At 42.8% G+C, this 22,307-nt stretch overlaps 2 protein-coding genes across 4 annotated transcripts; both read right to left on the bottom strand.

Moving 5' to 3' along the window:
• Positions 1-86: 86 nt before the first annotated feature.
• LOC118286548 lies at positions 87-4,877 on the bottom strand. Of its 2 annotated transcripts, none has more exons than XM_035611048.2 (10): positions 4,477-4,877; positions 3,744-4,219; positions 3,478-3,617; positions 2,183-2,306; positions 1,833-2,035; positions 1,120-1,208; positions 949-1,017; positions 694-798; positions 545-619; positions 87-428 (listed from the first exon to the last, which is right to left on the bottom strand). In XM_035611048.2, the coding sequence occupies exons 2-10, from the start codon at positions 4,184-4,186 to the stop codon at positions 258-260; spliced, it is 1,419 nt and encodes a 472-aa protein (XP_035466941.2). In that variant the 5' UTR covers positions 4,187-4,219; positions 4,477-4,877; the 3' UTR covers positions 87-257. The 2 variants fall into 2 exon arrangements, with proteins under 2 accessions (XP_035466941.2, XP_047183215.1); XM_047327259.1 differs by having other exon boundaries at positions 4,426-4,877.
• A 112-nt stretch (positions 4,878-4,989) lies between these two features.
• fyna (FYN proto-oncogene, Src family tyrosine kinase a) lies at positions 4,990-21,913 on the bottom strand. 2 transcript variants are annotated; one of them, XM_035611046.2, is made up of 12 exons: positions 21,760-21,913; positions 13,753-14,009; positions 12,156-12,252; positions 11,436-11,534; positions 11,095-11,198; positions 10,579-10,728; positions 10,292-10,456; positions 9,698-9,877; positions 9,161-9,237; positions 8,581-8,734; positions 7,102-7,233; positions 4,990-6,631 (listed from the first exon to the last, which is right to left on the bottom strand). In XM_035611046.2, exons 2-12 carry the CDS (start codon positions 13,997-13,999, stop codon positions 6,423-6,425), a joined length of 1,614 nt encoding a protein of 537 aa, XP_035466939.1. In that variant the 5' UTR covers positions 14,000-14,009; positions 21,760-21,913; the 3' UTR covers positions 4,990-6,422. The 2 variants fall into 2 exon arrangements, with proteins under 2 accessions (XP_035466939.1, XP_035466940.1); XM_035611047.2 differs by lacking the exon at positions 21,760-21,913 and adding an exon at positions 17,430-17,608.
• Positions 21,914-22,307: the final 394 nt, after the last annotated feature.

Consider the following 22,307-nt stretch of genomic DNA (forward strand, 5'->3'; position numbering starts at 1 on the left):
AAGTGCACAAAGGTTCCCAGACTGATGCTAAAGTCGCAGCCTACTTAAAAATGACTGAAACACTTGTAAAAGAACGATACATAAGATGCAGTATAACCCAAAACACAATCTTTATTGACTTGTACTGGATCAATGTTGAAGATTATAAAAATACACAATCCTAATCATAAATACACAATAACTCAGAACATATTCAGACAGAAGCAGAAACATCAAACACATACAGTATACTGGCGCATAAACACAGGTACAGAACTTCACGGTGTAGCCGCGGCACTTGGGGCCACAGGCCTGATGATGAGGGTGAGCTCCACCGGTACAGGAGGAGGAACATATCTCTCCTCCCTCAGCAGTCGCAGTAACAAATCCTCCGTGTCCTGCGGCCAGCGGTAAGCATGTGTGTTCTGAAGCCAACCTGGGACGTGCTTCTGTAAAAAGTGCATGTATATTCATGAAATATATATAATCATTTCAGAGGAGCAGATGGCGAAAAAAATATTTTTTGAGGGTAAAAATAATTTTATTTATCCAGCAGAAGTCTGACCTGGGAGGCATTGAGGAAGAGGACTGGAATGAATCTGTAATTCAGGCTGCCTTGCTGGATGAATTCATTCTGCATCTGGCAAGATCGGATTTTTAGACGTAAGAAGATAAGCTCTACTCGGAATAGCGGCTAATTTAACACTGTCTCACCATGGAGTGAATATATTTAGTGTGAAGACCATGGCTGTCCACCATGGATCCCTCGATGTCCGCCTTATACTTTGGACTGATGGCGATGATAATCAGGATTGATGGCTGTTAAAAACACACAAGAGATAACTGGATTACGAATGTTCCAACAATTTAAGTAACATTTGTTTGAGTTTGTCTGCGAAAGGTTGTCTGCAAAAGCTATTTTTGCAGACAATTTGACAACAATGGTTCTGCTAAAATCAGTTCACTTACATCTTTTAGGTAACTGTCCTTCCACTTGTTGATGTCCATGCTTCCAATGGGGTTTTCAAATAGGTCAATCTGTGCAATTGAAGTGAAATGTTGATTGTTAAAAAAAGATTCAGACATTTCTGAACTGGACTTTTTTTAATCAGACTTTTGAGTGAAGAGATTTCAGCTTACAGCTGGTCGAAAGCCTTGCTTTGTGAGGAGGTCCACAAAAGGAACCATCTCTGAGCACACGTCCGAAGAATAGGTTATAAAAATGTCTCCTGAGAAGGGAAGAGATCATTGAACAAAAAAATGATGTCAGAATTAAGTAATTTTTAGTTGGTAGCATTAAGTAAATAACAATGATGATTTGATAAAATACAAGAGCCCTGAAATAAGTTGGGTTTCTGTTAAATAAATGGGTTTCTATTTTTCTGGTTAGTATTATTATCATTTTCACTTTTGTATTCTGTCCTGAGGGAATAATGATTAATGACTGCCGTCAGCACATTTTAAATCAATTTGCCAGCAAAAGAAATGTGTAAACAACAGTGTTTATCCTTAAATTAGAATTTATTTTTGTTTATTTTACCAAGCCCCTAAACAGGCCTGGCAGGTTTGCACGGAGACATAAATCAACGACACACCCTTCTTGCCCTACTTAGGATGTTTTTATGAAAACGTACAGACTGAGGCACTGTGCTCATGCCGAATTTCCCCACGTTTCCTTTTTGCTTCCTCTGGTAACCCAATGAAAGAAAAGACTGAATTGCTGTTTTCTACATTGCGCTAACGACATTCATTTTTCACTAATATAGAAAGAAGAAGTCCAAATGGGCCACACATGCAAAAAAAAACTAAACCACGAGCATGGTCAGTTTACGTGATGGAATAAAGTGACTCACGGCACTCATCGGGCAGACTGACGGTTCTTCTTCCCTCATGTGGATGTGACACTGATGCCTCCGCTCCGGCCGAGCTCAGGTTCATCACGGTGACCTGGGACACTCCCTCCACGGGCGGCACGGAGAACTGCGGCACATTAACTGACACTCTTGGCTGTGTCACGCTGCCACTCACACAATTATCATGACGTTGGAGCCTGAAGCTGCAAGACAGATACATCGATTTCTGTTACGTGATGCAGACGCGTGATTGGCCTGTGTTGCAAGCACCTGGCTCAGTGCTTAAACAAAACAAAGAAAACATGTTTTGGTTTCAGCATTTGCAATCCAAAAATTGGTTTTGTTTTTACCACGTTTGAGGGTCACCCCAGGTGTGGTGGCATGGCTGAGGTGGGTATCTGTTGAGTGGGCTGATGTTGGTTTGCCCTTCTCCTGCAGAGGGGTAATATCTGACATCCATAGTATGATGAAGGCCTGTAAATATATTGTTCAAACAAGTTGGTGGTCAGAAATGTGTTTACTCATAAAAAAAAAACCAAAGAGGTTGTTTTGGAGCAAACCAAATGCCCCCAAAACGTTGTGCAAGTTCCCACGTGAGAATGGGATGGTTAAAAACACAGCTGTTTCTATGGCATCTTTTCTTGTTTGCACTGGATCTAACACAAGCTACCAGTATGCCACTAAGAGTGAAATTCACAATACAAAACAAAATCCAGAAAACCTGTTTTTATAAAGACGTTTATTGACCACAGCATCCTGTTGCACAGGCCGAGGACATTAGTTGGGATACCTGGTGCAGTTTAGGATTGGTTTTCATCCTACTTCTTGAAAAGGTTCTGTGTTTCTGTGAACAATTACGTCTCTTAATTTCCCTTTGTTAAGTATGGTGTGCCCCAGGGGCTGGTCCTGGGACCAGTTTTATTCTCATTATACGTGCGATTTAAGTTTTTAGCAGCACATCACAAAGCTTTCATGATGTTGTTTTTATAAATAAAATGTTTAAAATAATTGTCATAATCTTTCTTAACTCCCAAAGACACAACTGTACACATATCTTCATCTCACGTCACCTGGAAAAACGTAACAGCCGTCTGTTGACCGACTACAGACTGCTCAGAACTCAGTTGCGTGGCTTTTAACCGCTAGCCTCTGGCTCCTGGTCTGTTTTAGAGTCGATTCTAAATATTTACTGATTACTGTTAAGGCTCTCCGAGGTCGCTGTTCAAGCTTGCCTCTGACCTTTTAGCAGCATATTATGCACCAACACACCATACTTTCGTCCATTCCAGTGGCCCGGTTGAAAACCAAAGGGGACTGGGATTTCAAGACGTACTTTTATCGGAAAAGCCCTGTGATGATTTTAACTGATGATTTTATGGCCCTTCTGTTTTTTGTGCACGCTACCATTGTAACGCACTTCGTAATGGGGATTTTGAAAAGTGCTCTATAATTAAAGCTTATTACTGTAATTGCAGGCCTGCAGGGAATATCTTTCACCCAACTGCTTTTTCCCTATGAACAATAAATTAAATAAATACAATAAGTGAGTGTGGCTCTTTTTCAAAACGAAAATTAAGTCTACTACTTTTTACTAATAGAAACATGCAAAACATTAAACATACAAACTGAATCTTTTTTTCCTCACCATAGTTGTGCACGTTGTGGTGAGGAGGTGGAAAGGGACTCTGATGTGAGTGTTGCCACTCGTCATCAGATCTCAGTGGCAACGGAAGCTCAAGCTCTTCTTCATCACTCTGCGGCTGAGAACTGTATTCAAACTCCCCTCTGAGTGTCAAAAAGAAAAAAGCCATCTAATATTTAGTTCAATTTTATGCTCGAGGCAAATCCAAATTATGCTCTAATCTTTGAATTTCGTAACACCATTGTTTAAGACAGTTTCTTGTCAGTTACCCGGTTGTGTCTCTGTTTGCAGGCTCCGCTGTCCCACGCTGGTTTGGTCCACAGTCCCAGCAGCTGCACTCTCCTTCCGTGTCACTCCGCCCGGTGTCTGCAGGATACGGGCCAAAGCTTCCACGAGGTTCATGATGGATATTTATCCTGGCAAAGGTTGCTCCTGCTGTATCTTCGGGCTGTTTGTGGTCCATCGGCTCTGGATGCCGCACCGCAGGAGCTGGCCAGCTCCTCGACTCTTGCTTCACTTGTCCACCTCTGTATTGGCTTTGGCAAAAATAATCCGCGTCCATGCAGCAGCTCGGTGTGACTGTTTCACGATGTGGTTCAGCGTAAAGAAATTGGTTTAGGGTGATTTCAGGGCTCGAACGTCGGAGGGAATTTTTGGATTCATCTGCAGCGGAGAACACTTTCATTTCTGATTCCTTTTCAGATTTCTTCATCTTAGCCAGGCAACGTCAGCATACCCTGCAGTCCTGCATGTAACAGACAGAAGCAGGAAGCACTTTTACTTTTACACTCATGCCAGTGAATTACAACAAAACATGCAGTTCTAGGCAGGTTGGCAGTATGATTAAGATATAGTTGGACTAAAACATCTCTCATGTACTATTGTCAAGTAACAATTTCACATGCATGCAGCGATTAATATACAGCACATGAAGCATATTCTTGTACCTACCAGTAGGCCGTGTGGGGTTAGTCTGAAACAGAGCGAGTCACAATGACCTACCTGTTCTCTGCTGGATTCTTTACACTCCTGTCAGTGCAGAGGCGCGTGTGTGTGTGTGTGTGTGTGTGTGTGTGTCTGTTAAAGCCTGCTATATGCAAATTCTCCCATGCGTCAGCTCCATCCAATCAGAGCAAAGAATGTGGTGTTTGTGTTCCTCAGCCAAAGCGGCCAGGAAAGTTGAGCTCAGTCTCAGTATTTATGATTTAGATGATCAGATGCACCGCAGAAATGGCTTCCTAGCCTCTAGGCCTCTAACTGCACGATGGCCACCGACAAAGGGATTTGCATATATTCCGAATTCAGTCATGTTTGTCTTCGTGTCAAGTCCAGACTGAAGGAAAACCAGAAAAACTCAAATCACTCTCACAGACACCACTGTCATTTCAGCCGCATGTATTCACACAGTGCTGGAAAAAGGAAATGTGCCCTATGGTGCAGAATGTTCTGTGGAGAAAGGGAAGCTTTCAAAACCAGCTACTGAAAAGTGTCAATTGTGTCCCAGTCAAAGGCTGATGATGGCAAGATTGTTTATTTCAAAACCAGCTGTGTACAAGTAACAGACAGAGACAATAAATAATGCAGAGACCAAAAACATTTTGTGTTCTACTGAATAAGGGTAAATATGTGATACAAAATCTTGTTGTCGCTCACTTTTCCACTCATGAAAAGCAACAAACATACACAGAAATGGCGTATTGTCCTGGGATGCTCCTTCTCACTCAAGGAGAGAAGTTTGATACTTAAATCTGCAGATTGCTCGATCTACATAATCATGTCTTCTTAAGGACACGGGAGGCTGGCCGAAAATGCTGAGCAAAATAAAACTGTAAAAGTATAATGTTTGGTCTCGTAAACAGCATGGAATTTCCAGGAACACGTTATGTAGGGACAAACACAGGTAACCATCCTTCATTCCCGTCATGTATGTGGCAGTTTGCTTGTTTTGTTTGGCTGCCGAAAGCGAGAAGACAAAGCAGAATTCTTGCACAGCCTGCTGCCATAAAATAAGGAAACATAACTTTTTAAAACATTGTCAGTATAATCAGCAGTCAGCCGAACAATGGTTGCAGTTGGAGAGGAAGTTCGCCCCCGTGGATTAAGCTGAACTAAAAGTTACTTTAAGCCGATCTAAAAAAATCTTCTGGCTGAAGCTGAAAAGCGATGGATGCACTTGGTATCAGTGCAGATGCCGCACAAGTTTGGTTGCAAGAGTCCATGATGCACTAAGTTAGTGTTCAGAAAGCATGAAGGCATTCCCTTACGTTATAAGAGATATTACTAAACATGAAAAGGCAAGAACAGGTGTTATAAGTACATCTAAGTTCCTTGAGAAGAGGAGAGCAGTATCGTCATATTAACCTCGTAAAAAAGGTCAGTGGACTCCCAGAAAAAAATTCTGAGATATCTCGGTCCATGAAGTCTAACTGTTAGCATTCCTACAATTATTATGTCACGATTTGTTAACAACTGTGAGCCTCACGTTTCTCCACGAGCCGTAAATCTGAAATAACTTTAACCTTGGATTAAAAAACAAAACCCACATATTTCCAAAATATCAAAAGTAATATAAAATGAAACCAAAAAAAAAAAAAGATAAGTAAACAAGCATTTTATATTTACACTACATACAACTTCCACAACTTATATGGTTCATCCATGGCAGTCATTTTTAACTCTCCGGTCATCTGAAACGCCCCCTCCCACCCCCCCCAAAAAACATCCACTGAAGTGATAGTCATTTTGCTGACAGAGCAGCAGTCCGTCCCTTTGTATGTGTGTGTGTGTGTGTGTGAGTGTGTGTGTGTATGTGTGTGAAGCTTGGAAGTCAAGAAGTCAGTCGATGAGCTTTTAAGATCATTAGCGCCACAGGATGGGAGAGAATGTGTGGAGTCTGGCTCCCTCTGGTGGAAAGCCAGTACAATGACATGACATGAGGGCGGTGGTGCTCAGAGATTATCCCCTGGCTGGTACTGGGGCTCAGTGGCAGTGAAGTAGTCCTCCAAAAAGGCCTGCAGGTACTCAAAGGTCGGCCTCTCCTCCGGGTCCTTCTTCCAGCACTGCACCATCAGCTCGTGCAGGGACGAGGGACAGTCCTGCGGGCACGGCATCCGATAGCCTCGCTCCACCTGCTCCAGCACCTCGCGGTTGTTCATGCCTGGAGAGAGGAACACAGAAAAAAATGCAGCTGAACTGAAAATTCAGCTTTCCAAACTCAGCCTTGGGCCTTTAAAAGACGCTTGAACCAGCACATGTACACGAATAAGAGGGTCATTTCCCACCCATGCTATGGGTTTCAAATAATCCTAAATTGTCAAAAAATGTAGCTCTTTCGACTCTTCTGCAACTCACGCCCTGACACTTAAATGCCTTGAATACAATTTGGGGAGCAGATGAACACAGCCATCATTTCACGTGTTGACACAGTCAGCTGGGAACAATTCTCTGCATAATGTACAATGTCATATGAATAATGCAACACGCTGCTCTCTGTTTTGTAGCATGCTGAACCACGGCCGTTGTCTCGGAAGACTCGAGCGCTCTCACACACGCTGCATTACTCAAACGCGAGCGATCAACCGGAAACGAGGTTGGGATTATGTAATCCACCGATGTGAACACTCTCACCTGGATAGGGCACTCTGCCCTTGGTCACCAGCTCTGTCAGCAGGATGCCAAACGACCACACGTCTGACTTGATGGTGAATTTCCCGTAAAGAGCAGCCTCGGGCGCAGTCCACTTTATGGGAAACTTGGCACCTGAAAGACATTCCGAGACGACACTTTACATTTTGTGGTTACGTCACTGTTGGGACTTCAGCGGAAAGACAAGAGAGAATGAAAGCAACGACCTTTATCGAAACCTAAGGAGTAAGTAGGTCAGCGTTGTCCGTAAGGATTTATTCCTTCAGCTGTGATTTTATTAGAACATGATAACATCCCACCAGGAGGGAGAAAGGGGAAATATATTACATTATCTCTCTCCGTCTCAGTTTGCATTTGGAACAGGCCAAACAAGTAAACATTTAAAACTCTACAAACAAATGAGTGAGTGAACATGTTGACAGAGTGACTAACGGAGTCTGGAAGTCCTCCTGGCTGCACGTCTGCCAACACAGACTCAGGAGAACAAGTGATTCAGAGTAGGACCACTGCTTTCCAACAAGATACACAGTGACAGATTGATTTTCGGGTTTAACACGGGCTCCGTCTTCGAGCCTCAACTGTGCCCTTATTAAATGTGATATTTTGTTGTTTGTGCCACAGTGAAGCCACATGCACTTCTGTTTTCCACTGGTGTCACCACGACATTTTTCTGTTATTTTACTGTACTTATTCTGACAATTAGTGTGTGTGTGTGGGGGGAGTGTAAAATGTGTCTTGGAATAGACTAAATGGAACAAGTCATCTGCCAGCCCGCCAACTTTTTCCTCTGACGATGAGGGTTTTTAGAAGAGGATGTGGTTGGGGTCCAAGAGAATACTACAGAAAGCTTAGACGACAGATGAAGCACATTCACATTCTCTATTATTCCAACAATATGCTATAAAGGGGAAAAAATGTGGACCAATGTATTAAAAAGTCCTTTCTCTTTAAAGTGTGGCTGCTGGTTTCTGCAGCTTTTTCAAACTTCAACCTGGCTATGCGATTGGTGTTTGGTTTGTTTATTTGTTTGTTGGCAAGATACTCAGAGAGTTATGAATTTTCTTCACCATTGCAAGATAAAGGGTGCAACTTGACATTTTGAGTCATATCTTCACAAATATATAATTATAATTATATTTTGGGTGTGACAGCATACAGGTGGGGGATTGCTCAGCCTTGGCGGACGTCTGCGCTCTCCGTGTGTGTGCGTGTGATGCTACAGTGACTTTCTGTTTACACAGTTGATTGTTTTTCATTGGACTACACCTGTGTGGTGTTTCCTAGCAACCGGTTTTTACACATTAGAGTTCACAAGCTGAAACAGTTTTAATGGTCTGGACTGATTTAGCAAAAATCAATCATTTGAAAACTAAGAAGTATTTGCTAATAACAGGAATTCAAAACAAAATCCTAGTGATGGATTTACAAGAAGCTGGTGCATCCCAAGTAGAACGAGCCTACCTTGTCTCGCTGTGTATTCGTTGTCCTCGATGAGTCTGGCCAAACCAAAGTCAGCGATCTTACACACCAGACTCTCTCCCACTAGGATGTTGGCAGAGCGCAGGTCTCGGTGGATGTAGTTCATCCTCTCAATATATGCCATTCCTGCTGCCACCTGGGAAGCAAAATAGTTTTTTTGTCACTGTGTTTTATGCCGATTAAATCTGTGCTGAGCAAGAAGATTTACTTTAGTTTAAATCCATTGTATCAGCTTTGCTGAAAACCCATAGATTTGCAAAATAAACTCCAGTGTCAGGTACAATTACTTATCGACCAGCAGGAAGTGATGAATCGGCTTTGGAATAAGATACAAACTGCAGCGATCGAGTGCTCCGGTCAAAATTGAGATAACCTGTTGTCCATTTGGTCTTGGTATAAAGCTTTCACAGACCAGCCAGAAAGCAAAACAATAATGTGCTACATGGAGTTTATATTTCTGCCATTTTGGTTTGCTAAGGTGAGAAGTTGCCCTAATGAAACTGTGGACTCACTGGAGACGGCTGGCTAAGATTAAAGAGGATTTCTGATCATTTTCCTGTACCTGAGCGGCCATGTCCACTAGATTTGGCAGCTTGAGCGCTCGTCCTTCTCCGTCTTTAAGGAAATCAAGCAAACTCCCTAAAAAAGAAAAAAAATAAGAAAACAAAAAAAGGGAAACAGATGAAAAGGATAGAAGCAGTTTTTTTCAGCTGCAAGAGCTCGACTCAGATTTGGATCAAAAACTGAAGCAACATGTTGTTGTTTAATGTGACATCAATTCTGGGACTTCTGCCACACGTTACAATTGGCTCAGGTTTGTATTTGTTAGCTATTGCTGTGGTAGCCAAGGACCAGTGTTTTTGAGCTAAATCTCTCCTGTAAAAACCACACCTAGTGTTTGTGATATTGCAATAAATTGTGTTTTCTACAGTAAAGTAATGCGAACAAGGGACTGAGCAGCATGCTACGAAATAGGACACATACTGTACTGTCCATGCAGATGAATCAATTATGTACACACTGTGTAGGTGTGTGCACGTATTCATATGTAATATTCATAGTGTCTTTTTTAAGCGTCACTATAAAAAACATCTTCTACCTTTGCTCATGTACTCGGTGACGATATAGATGGGCTCCTCGGACACCACGGCGTAGAGCTGCACCAGTTTGTCGTGTCGGAGCTTCTTCATGATCTGAGCCTCCTCCAGGAAGGACTCGGGCGACATGGTGCCGGGCTTCAGAGTCTTCACAGCCACCTTGGTGGTGCCGTTCCACGTGCCTGACAAGAAAAAACACACAATGCCATTAAAATTATGAGGGAAATGGACGGACATGAAAGTAAAGTAAAATGAGTCTCTGAATTCTACTGAAGTTATCAGTTACGTTGTTAGTTTAAATAATGACATTACAGTTTCCATATCTACTAAGTTCTAACTGGTCTAAAGGTGGAATTCAAATCATGAATCCAATCAGAAATCATGGAAAGTTCAAAAGTCTCGATTCCAGTCAAAATGATAACTGAGATCACACAGAGTCTTGAATGAAACACTTCTCCCTGCGGGTAACATTAGATGGGTGTTAGTTTTGAATGACCCAACACATGAAGTATGTTTTGCAACACTGCTCACAGCTGTAGAATTCGTCCATTTGTGCCAAAAAACTTGACCCCAAAAATAAATGAGAGGCTACACACCCATCCAGACTTCTCCAAACTGGCCATTTCCGAGACGTTTGATGAGCTGCAGGGACTCTCGCGGGATCTCCCACACGTCTTTGGTTTTGACGGACAGGTCGGTCAAACGAGGCATGCCTTTGTGGCACGGCACGATCAGGCGGCAGCACAGCCCCGCAGCCCTGGCTGGATCAAACATGTAGTTTGAATTTTTAATTATATCAAAAGAATTATTAAACAACATTATTCTTTTAAGAGAGAGGCAGCAGACATACAGTAGGTCTGTCAAGTCACAACTGTGGTCTCACCAGAGTAGTGCTGTACGAGCTGCTGCAGCGTCTCAAACTGGGCCCTGGTGGTGATGTAGTAGCCTCCACTGTCCAGCTTGCGAATCTTGTAGTGTTTGACGTGATCTCCCTTGATGTCGTCCCAGTCCTGGATGGAGAGGGAGTAGGCCCCTGGCACAGAAACGATAAATGAAACATAAGTGACAGAGGAAAATATCTGATAGCACTAAACCCAGTTGGTTTTCATAAGGGATTAGGGAACATGTGATGTGTGTCATAGCTTTTTTTTTCATTGAATATATATAAATATATATAGCACGATGTGCAAAGGATTTAGGGCAACGAATATGGAACATCTGAAAAACTAATGACATGATGCTAAATTGAATTTTAGGTTTGTGATGTCTGAGGATTTCATTGTGAGTTCTTCAATAAATAAACTGCCTCTAATTTGCACTTTCCTAAATCTTTATTTATTCACACGTCTGTCTGTTTAAAAGCATTGGGCGTGTTAGATGGAGCTCGGTCAGAGAGTACCTTTGGTGGTTTCGCTCTCACGGATGAGGAAAGTGCCTCTGGCGTTGCCGTTGGAGAGCAGTTGCCTCTCTGCGTCCTTTCGACCTAATTTACCAAAATACCAGCTGCCGGGAGAAAAAAAGAATATGGGTTCAAACTATGAATCACAATATTTGGTTTGAGCAATTTTCTTTCTTTATTCCAAACTCTTTCTTGCTGTACGTGCCACTATGCCACATTTAACAAAAAAGGCCGTGAGATGAGCTCTCAAATATTTATGATGTGGTTCTCTGCTGTTGAAGCTGCCGCGTCCCTGAGACTGTGTGCGAGCGTGTGCTTATGTTAAACAAAGTTTTACTCACTCCTCAGCTTGGATCGAGTCCACCGGAGCTACGTAATTGCTGGGGATGTAACCAGTTCCACCTGTAGTGAGAGAACGAGCCTCCCACCAGTCTCCCTCGCTGAGGAGGAGGAGGACAGAGAGAGACGCGGAATGGAGGTTGAAGTTGGAATAAACAGAGACAGATTGAGATGAACACTTTGTGCACAAATAAACATTCAAATCTAGTGGATGCACATGTCTATTGGCAGAAAAAACAAATTTTTAAAAATGGCATTTGTTTTTTTATGAAAGCACAGGCATCCCGTCTAAAATTCTGAATTACAATCCTGACATTTAGTTTCTTCATCAAACTGAATACACAGGATTCCACGTTTCAACAGGGTTAGAATGAAGCACTTGTTAACCGACCGTTAACTGTCTTTTTGTGGCCGAAATGTACGTATCCTTTTGTTTTTCTTTGTCTAAATTGTTCTATTTCATCTTGCAAATGGAGCCGCGGACGTGACGCGAGACACATTTCAGACAGCTAACATTAAATCTGTGAGAAATCCATCACATTTTAAACATAACAACCTGCGTAGACCAGGTCAAGTCAATAACACATTACAGAATCAGTTCTCTCCGTCTGTGCCCGTGGAAAACAACGTTTCCTTTCAAACGCAGCATTCAGACATCCACGACAGAGACGAAAAACAGACCGCCACCCTCAATGGTGTCACGCAGATATTTTCACACTTACGTGCTGTTGAGGATCTGGAACCTCTCCCCCTTTCTGAAGCTGAGGTCATCCTCGGTCCGGGCCTCGTAGTCATACAGAGCCACGAACAGAGTCACCCCTTGAAAACAAAACGTTACATGTTGTGGTTAGTGTTCGCAGAGATGAACTGTTTGGATTTGGATTCTCATTGTGGTTTTATAGTTGCTTGTGGTCTGTTCATCTGTCGAGCACATGGGCTGCTCGTTATGTACGTCTTCATCTATTCTTTACGCCCCATCTGCTGCTTTATTTTAGAAGATTCAAAGCCTCACAGTTTATGATATTAATGTTTTCCATATACTGTATGGACTTTCACATACAAGATTAAGTTAAGACGGAGAAATCTGTATTATATATTGCAAGCTTATCATGCAAATAACTAAATCTCCTTGCTTTGTATGCAAAAGCCAGAGAACTGACTACTCTATCAGACAAAGCCTCCTCTCTGAATGGTGAGTGAACAGTTAACGCTGCTATGGTCTAGATTATGGGGCAATCAAATTCATCTGATGTGATCTGGAACAGCCCTGGAGTCTCCCCGTATCTCCTAATAAGCCTGAAACTCTAAAATGATTTCATTTTCTGATTTGATCTGAATCGTCCCTGGACAGTCTTGAGGCCCGGCACATTTGCCCCGTTAACGCACTGACCACAGAAACACACTTCCCAGCGACCGGCAGTGCCCCGTGTCGCTGAGGCAGACGAGCTTCAGTCTTCACAGAGGGGTCGGGTGAGGTCTCTGCTCAACTTCTGTCCCAGTTGACTTTTATTTGAGAGGCATTTTTTAAAATTAGCTCCTCCGTGACTCTTTGTGCTGCCCTCCTGGAGTAATTTCTTATTCATATATACTGGTGATGCTGACTCCGCAGTTGCAGAGTGTTTATCTGTGCTGGGATTAACCTTCGGAAAAAAAAAAAATAGGCCCAAAGTTGTTGACATCAAAGCAGGAGATGCTGTTAATTTATACATCGCACATCGTATGCATCTTTAAAACCTGAGGTGAGAGGCTATAAAGCACATCACTCCAACCCCAGAAGCCTGTTTCACTATTCAGCACAATGTCTGATCTTTCCGGTCGTCAGATGTGCCTCGCAGAGCACCGGAGATAATTTAGGTCACTCCGTTTTCCATTAACTCGCAGCCAGTGGACATTTATCTTGTGCAGAAAGATGAAATTTATCGCAGCGCCACAATGTCCGCACACATCAGAGATGAATCACTTTTTTTTACTTTGGAATACACAAAAAACAAAAACCTACACAAACACGCCGGCAATTTCAGCTTCTATGGGGTTTATTTACGATCATCCAATAAGAATATTTAAAATTTGAAATGAGAACACTCCACTAGAAAAACATACAGGTCGGTTTTGGATAGGAGCCAGTCAGCCTTCAGAAATCTTTACAACTTTGACCTTTCATTCGTCTTTTAATTGCTTCGTTTGTAATTTGACCCCCTACTTAATGACAGCTACATAATTCACAGTTAGTGTCGCCTTGTCTTAAAAGCCCAGCTTGACATTTTAAGGAAATGCACTTCCTTGCCAAGAGTCAGACGAGAAGATGGATTTCAACCTCACCTGTTCCTCCCCGGGAGCGCAGCGTCCCAGACTGCGAGGATGTGTGGACTCCTCCGAACACAGTCACCCCCTGCGGGGCGGCGCTGTGGAAGTTGTTGTAGTTGGGGATGGTGTTGACCCCGAAGCTGGGGTAGTGCTGCGGCGTGGGGTCGGCTCCATAGCGGTATCCCGAGTTGTGCGAGAGGCTGGTCTCCCGGTCGTCAGTGAGTTTTGCTGCTTCTTTATCCTTACATTGGACACAGCCCATCCTCTCCTCTCTGTGGGTGAGGGGAGAACGGAGAGACCGGGAGATGGAATTAGTGCGTGGGCAGAGTAATAGCTCAAAAGCCGTCTCCATTGGGGAAATTATGATTCAATATTCCATTATTACAAAGCTTCCTCTGAGAGCAACTGTGCCTTCAGAAAAATCTTTCAATTAGCCCCGAAATTAAACATGATACTTTAAAGTCCATTACTAATTAACCAGGGGAACAGGATGGGACAGAGCAGCAGAGTAGGGCTAACGTGATCACTGATGTAAATATGTGTACACACTGGTGTTGGCGTGAGATACTCGCTGAGAATAGCCACCCACGAAAGCATTTAACGGCACTAATTATCATAGTTTACTTCTCCCTCTTGCTGCATGACCACACTTTACACCCAGCAATTGCATTTACAAGTTGGCATGCGCTCTATTTTTGTTTGCTTTACCAGGAGCCACACAGCCATCTATACATCCACAGCAGTGGGAGCAAAAAACTAAGAAAAACACATAACTGCGAACTGCCCTTTGGCTTTACAGAGTCTCATGAGGGGAGGGGGGGACTGACAGAGCATCACTAGGGCAAAGCCGAACCAGTTTCTGTTGGGAGTGAGGCCGCCTGTCTTGAGAAGAGCCTTACTCGAAGACATTTCGGCTCACCGCGCCCCCATTTGAGCCCTGGAAGCTCACGAAGCCGGGTACAACTGGGCTGGGAAGAGGCCGCTGACGGCACCGGGGTCTTTCAGCGGCATTACTGGCCAGCTGACTTCTTCGGAAACAGCTAATTGGAAACACACTTGTTTACAGAAGTGGAGCTCGGAGGCAAACGCCGGCGCTGCAGCAGATGGCGGAAGAGAGGGAGAGACTAATGCACCGCTCCTGACCCCAGCTAAAGACCCAGCTACACCCACGATATCGGTACAGTTGGTCGACTCACAGGTGGTGCCTCTTTCCTGCCAAGGGTAATGAATGCAACGGGATGAATTATCGTCCTCTGAGAAATGTGTTTGCCAATGTGACGGACTAAAACATTAGATAAAGTGGAATAACCAATAAATAATTTGCAACATCACACACAGGATAGTTGTAAAGGGAACAGAATCAGCCAGAAGATACGTCTCATTGCATTTAGAGCTCACACATCTAGTCAGTTCATGACATAGTCATTCTGTAGAAAGAATAAAGATTTAATGCCTTCATCATCACTAATAATTTAAGTCACTTTTTAAGCAAAAATAGCGAAAAAATCTGTCTTGTTTTCTAAGCAAACTTAATTTGGTTGAGGTTTTTCTTTTTTGAATGTTTGCCGACATTATAGACCAAAAGATTAATCGAGAAAGTGATTGATGAAATGGCAATAATAGATGAAGCCCTGGCGTGATTCACTTAATACTTGAAAAATAATAATGATCGCGTTTTTGGAAATCTTTTCTCAGGAAACCACAGTTTGCAGCTGGAGTCAGAGGCAGGTCTTGAAGGCCACTGGAGCTTAACGGTTACGAGGAAAGCTCCACACAGTGAATGACTGAATTCCTTCAGGACGCTTTTACATTTACAAGCGAGAAAAATGCTTACATCAAGTGTAAACAGATGTGTCACTTGTTGCACACTGCAAAACGACACGAGCACTGCACCGGGGGCACAGACAAAGTCAAGTACAGCGTGTTGTCGAAGACAAAGATCTTCTATTAAACCAACTACTGCACGACTGCTCCGACACGCATTAATGTTGTGACACCAGCTCTTTGTCTACCCCTTTGCTAATGACAGTTATGACTAAGAATGACAGAAAATATGAGCAGGAAATGTCATAATTCTTCATAACGTCTTCATTTGTGGACTTGATGCAGGGTTTAGACATTTTAAAGTACCTAAAGACAAGTTGTGGAAAAGGAAGACACAAAGCATTAGACTATTCGAGTATCACTTCAAATCTGAACATCTGCGCTATGTCGCCATTATCTTATCCATATTGTCATTGAGATATTTGTAGGTAAAATAAAAGTCACTAATGTGTTAACTGAAGCCAGCACGTACACAGGAGGTGTTATGGAATCTAAAAGATGAAACACAAGCCCATCAAACACAGAGTTAACATCCTGTGCACATGGTTTTCATTTTCACCAGGCCCATATACAGTGTTTACTCCTCACCTACCTAACTGACTGGAAGACGGGAGCCGCCGCAGAGAGAGGGAGACAACTGTAATTCATTTCTGCCAATAAAAGCCCATAAAATACCAGAAGAAGAAGCAAGCGAGCCCAGTGGCAGCATTACAGTATGAGACCCAACCCAAGCTGAGACTGTAACACAAGAAGGAAAGCTTCTCTAAAAACATCTGTGACATCACATCTGTGACATCTCCCATCTGCGAGTATTTACAGCCTCCTCTGTATAACAGGTATATCTACAGGAAAAATCCATGCATGTTTAACCTTCAACAACAAGCCTCTACACACCTGCAGAAATGCCACAGTTATACTCTGATACTGTAAACTCGACGGATGAACCATTTATTGATTAGACAGGAAAACTTTGCTACAACAATTTTGATAAATTTCATTTTTTTCTCTGTCGGTTGGCACTAAAAGGCACCATGCATATTATTCTTATTAAGGATATTGTGACAGGCATTTACACTAGAGTATCTCTAGATTAATAATTTTCAAAAAAATCTATCAATTAATTGATGAGGAGAATGGATTCAACTTTCCAGAGTTACTGACAGCAATTTAAAAAAAAAAAACAGGCAGCATGAGTCTAAAACAAAACACATGCAAATATTAACCAAACTGACGGGGACACCACACTGATTCTGTTTTATGTGTGTGGATTCTCTCTTTCAGTGCAGGGATTGAAATAGCATTGCCTCTGCCTCCTGGAGGGATCAGAATATATGAGGGGATATCTCATGGCATTGTGCTGCCTGTGGGGATTATAAAAATCTTCCTGCTCTTGAAGTTAAAAGTCCAGGGACTACCATAGCTTTAGTATCAGTTATGTACTGCATCTGCAGCACAGAATCAAAAAGGTCGTCTCATTTGTTTAAAAACATCTGTTCCCTTTGTTGTTCCCCGGGTTGTTTTTTGTGTGCAGTGTTTACTAGGCGACGCTGTGACCATAGACTTTATATAAAAATTGCTGCAGTCATTGGGTGCAGAAAGTGAAGCCAATGCAGAGGTGCCTGTATTCGCTCGAATGACCAGCAGGGGGCGACTCACTGGTTGCAAAGGGAAGTCAGTTTCTGTAGCTTTTATGAGAAAATAACTCCACTTCACACGATCTATAACGTCAGTAAACACTTTCCTGAGGAGTTTATGATCTCAATCTCTAGATCCAGGTCTTTTTTTCAATACAGCATTTGTAAATGATGGTCCCACTGACAGTAAAACAGACGATAAAGCACCGTATGTATGTATTGGGGCGTGAATACCGTGTAATTGACAGCTGGTACCGTCCAATAGGTGCAGGTCGCAGGTGGAGATGCACGTGCAGTGGGACAAGCTCTCGGTCAGGCCCATGCTGTTTTCAAAACAGAACACACAGTTCGCAAACCGATGGGTGGTGATTTCACGGTGGGTTTCGACTTGGTTGCGACTGAAGTTCCTGCATAGGTGCAATAAAAAGCATCTTTGCAGATCAAGTGCATTTTGACAGCAACCGGCAGCTTAACCACATTTTGAATATGCACCTGCTCTGTCCCTCCTCCTAACCTGTAGCAGCCCCCCCCCCCCCCCTTTTTTTTTAAAGCAGATGAAGGCATCATTGCTGCGGGGGCTCGTTTCATTCCATGGCACAGCCTGCATATCACATGGCTACATCAGACTGTGACAACGCTCATCACGCTATTTTCAGGCCCAGATGAACAGGCTGCCTCCAAGAGAGCGACGTCCAATGTGGACAGGATCGGAGCGCCGCAATGTGTTGTAACGGTTAATAGCACGAGGCAGAGATGAGGGGAAAGCGAGGGTGGACTCAACTTTCTCACACACACACACACACACACACACACACACACACACACACACACACACACACACACACACACACACACACACACACACACACACACACACACACACACACACACACACACACACACACACACAGATGGGCCAAGCTATCAGCTTGAAACTCCTCATCTGGATTGGCTCAAAATGCAGCCTTGTTATTAGACTTTGATGTCTGGCCAAATCTGTTGAATATGATTTGTCCATGCTGCAGCAGGATTCGTTCACACATCAGGAAGTGAAGGCTGGAGAGAGACTAAGAAGGAGCCAATATCATCTGAACAAACGGCAACAGGACGGGGTTACAGCAACCTCATTAGTCTCAACTGCTGGGCTGAACTGGAAGTTAATTCAGTGAAATGATGCTTCTATCGATGCTGTACGGGCACAAGTGTTAATCATCTATACTAACACACACACACACACAGAGGGAGAGAGAGAGACACGCACACCACACACAGCTCGGAGGCATAATGAGATACTCGTCCATTTGTAGTGAAGCTAACTAACTAAATTGAAAGGACAGACATGTCAGGGTCACACAGCGTAACTGATGGATTATACAGGAGACAGTTAATGAGGCCTGAGAAACACACACACATTTGCTGTCTGGAAAAAAAAACGGGTTGTGTCTATGTCGACGAATCGACACATCTTTGTTTTTGGATTGTTGATTGACAAAATCTGAATACATCACTTGAACCTCTAGGAAATAATGATGGTATATTTATTACATATTTTAAACACTATATACATTATAAACAACTGATTGCTCATTGAAAAAGAAATCACATATTTGTAATCTAAATAATTAACATAATTACTAGCTGTTATGTGTCTAATAAATAGTCATGTATATGTCTTGTATTGGATATAGTGTTTGTTGAAAGTTGTTTCTAAAATTTTATATTAAATTTCTTATTTTTGTTTTTTTTGCCAGATCTCAAGTTTCTTTCATAAATGATGAAGAAAAACAGAAAATCCTCAAATAACTCAAGAAGCTAAAACAGGTTGTTGTTGATCGTATCTGCTCTGACGGAAAACACAACTTTCCTGGTAACCAGCCGACCTGATTTTATTTCTGTTCTTTATTAGTGATGCAAAAATCATAGTTTAAAAAAAAAGGGAAATTGCAGCACTGAGTCTGTGAGAATGTATTCGATATTACAGCTCATCATCATTATTTAACCCCAGTGAACTTAGAGAATACAATCATTTAGCAATACAAGACAATACAGGCCAGTTTAACTTCACACTCAGATCATTGACATGCCACAGTACAAGGTCACACCACCCACGGCCATCCCACTGAAGTCCAACATGTAATGAGCTCATTCAACCACAAAATAAAACCTGTTGTGCATCAAAGAAAAGACCCAGTGAGGAGCGTTTTCGGGTTTCTGTCCCATTCCGATTCATACGAAACTCACTGTTGCGTTCACCAGACAACTCGGACAGTCTCCCTCCTTACGGCTGCCATTCTCTGAATACTTACAATATTTGCTTGTGTCGGACAACTGAGTTCATTCAGTGAATCAACAGCGAGACAATGGCCACATTTCACTCGGCTGCAAGATTATCTGCACAATGAGACGCAGTGTCGAGGCTTTTCAAAGCCAGTTATGAAACCACACAGCTGATCTTCATACAGAATGTATGTGTGGGTTTCAGCCCTGCCTCGGTGTCACAGTATTCACAGTTAAGTCAGTTGAGTCATGTTGTTAAATCACTGAGTCCATTGTAAACGTCCATTCAGTCAGCTAGATTTGTGCCTCGGTCCTGGACATTCTCCAAATGGCACAAAAGGGCAAATTAGAGTAACCTGAACTAACTTTTTCCTTTTTTTCCCCCCGCCCAGAAACAGGAGCAAAACCTCGCTGCTTATGCCGGTCAGTCTGCACTGGGGGATTTTAATTATTCTTTCCAAATCTGGTGCCAATGGAGGGCAATGGTCAGTGCAAGAATCCGCTGGAAATAATGATGCTGCGGTCCTACAGAAATGTAGGTTGGAAGATTTCTGGTAGAAGTGAACAACACTGGGGTTGAGCAAAATGACGCACGAGCCATACATAGAGCCGCAGCACTTAGTTGATTATTGGATTAATTGTCAATTGACAGAAAATCTAATCCAACACCTATTTTATGAATCGTTTTGTGCAAAATGTGAGCATTTGCTGCTTTTCGCTTTTCAATATCATGAACTAATTATGACATCTGAGAAGGTCAACTTACTCTGGAAAGGTTTTATTTTGAGAATATTAGTCAAGTAAACAATAGGCAGACAAATCCATAATGAAAACAGAGATGCAACTAATGACCATTTTCACAGTTGATGAATCTATAAAGGTTTTTCTTTTTTCAATTAATTCTCAAGTTTACAAAACAGCACAAAACAAACCAGATCTTGAAGTGTGTTAGACCAACAGTCCAAAAACCAAAAGATGTTCAAGTTTACAATAATGTGAAAGATGAGGAAAAGCAGCCAATCATCACATTTAAGAAATGAGGCAATGAAATGTGCCTCCGAAATGTCAAAAACAATAATGAATACCAGTAGTTGCCAATTCATTTTGTGTCAGTTGATTATTCTACCAATCTGGGACTCTTCTGGGTGACATTTGTTCAGTGACACACAGAAAGACAAGCAAAACAAAACTCTTACTGAGACGAATATTGCACCTCTGTGATGACACATTTCAATAGAACCTCTGACATGTGGCAGCTTCTGTGCCAGCATGATGACAGGAGAGTATATACTGTGAGACACACACACACACACACACACACACACACACACACACACACACACAGGCCCTGAGGGGGGAAACGTACAATGGGTCCATGAACCATGATATGCGAGGCCTTTCATTCGAATGTTAGACATATCACGCACAGCGATTGTGTAGTAGACATTCATGGAGCAGAGACAAGGGCTGCAGGGCCCTGGTGTGTGTGTGTGTGTGTGTGTGTGTGTGTGTGTGTGTGTGTGTGTGTGTGTGTGTGTGTGTAAACCAACACACAACTGCTGCCTTAACTTACTGCACATGTATACAAACTGAGGTGAGCTGCCAGCCAGCCACACACACACACACACACACACACACACACACACACACACACACACACACACACACACAGTGTACAACAAGATGGATGGCTGCACCTCCAGAGACATCAGATAACCAGATCAGGACACCGCTTTAATTTGATATTTAACAGTGTGGCGATGCGATTTACTCGGACTGTGACAATTATTTTGGAGGGTAAATCAATAGGAGATTGTCTGCAGGCCGTGTATTATTATTAGTGTGTGTGTGTGTGTGTGTGTGTGTGTGTGTGTGTGTGTGTGAGTGTGTGTGTGTGTGTGTGGCCTCAGTGGTCAGCCCCGTTCTGCAGCGGGTCCATCCCTGCTGCTGCTGCCCCTCTATAATCACAGCACCGCACACAATTGCGAGACCATTACCACTCTCTCTGTATCCCCCTCCTCCTCATCCTCCTCTTCCTCCTCTTCCTCTGAGTGGCTCACAGTCAAAACAGAGGCAGCTGCTGCGTGTGCACGAACGTCCACAGTGAGAAGTGGCTTGAACGCAGCGACCCCATCGTGTGTCGTTCATCTGCTCGACTCTCCCGAGAGGAATTCATCTCGCAGCGTAGAACGGGGGACGAGGCGGGTGCACCGATTGAAATTCAACACGGGGGGACCGACACACACACACACACACACACACACACACACACAGAAGCGTTACTCACCGCAGAAAAATCCGATTACTCCATCGGGGTTCGCAGAGAGAGAGACGTGTTTCTACTTTGTGTCAGTGTGTGTTTTCTTCCTCGCGGAGACTCTGCCGCTGAGAGAGCTCCTGTCGCCGCCGCGCGTACAGATGATGACGACGGCGCCTGCTGGCGACCAGCTAGCGATGGCAACGACAACAACACTTCCGGTCAGCCACTTCACAATAAAGGTCTCATTTCTCTCCTTAAAAAGAATTGGTGTATGAAAACAAGGGTTTTAATTTAATAAGTACTTTTAACTTTATTTAAGGTAGTGATTCCAGTAAGCCCAATGTATAATTTGAAAAGATAATAACTATGTGACAATTTTTCATCGTGCACATATTCTTTTATTATTGTAAATAGTGTGAATTTTTTATTTCATTTAATTTAATTTTATCTTATTTTATTCTATTTTATTTTATTTTGTTCTATATTCTTTTTCTAATTCTGTGTATATATGTTGACTGCTACCTGCACCTTAATAACACCCCAAAAAAATCCTTGTATGTGACCTGTTACCTACC

The sequence above is a fragment of the Scophthalmus maximus genome, chromosome 15 (genome assembly GCF_022379125.1).
Source record: "Scophthalmus maximus strain ysfricsl-2021 chromosome 15, ASM2237912v1, whole genome shotgun sequence".
Classification (NCBI taxonomy): Eukaryota; Metazoa; Chordata; class Actinopteri; order Pleuronectiformes; family Scophthalmidae; genus Scophthalmus; species Scophthalmus maximus.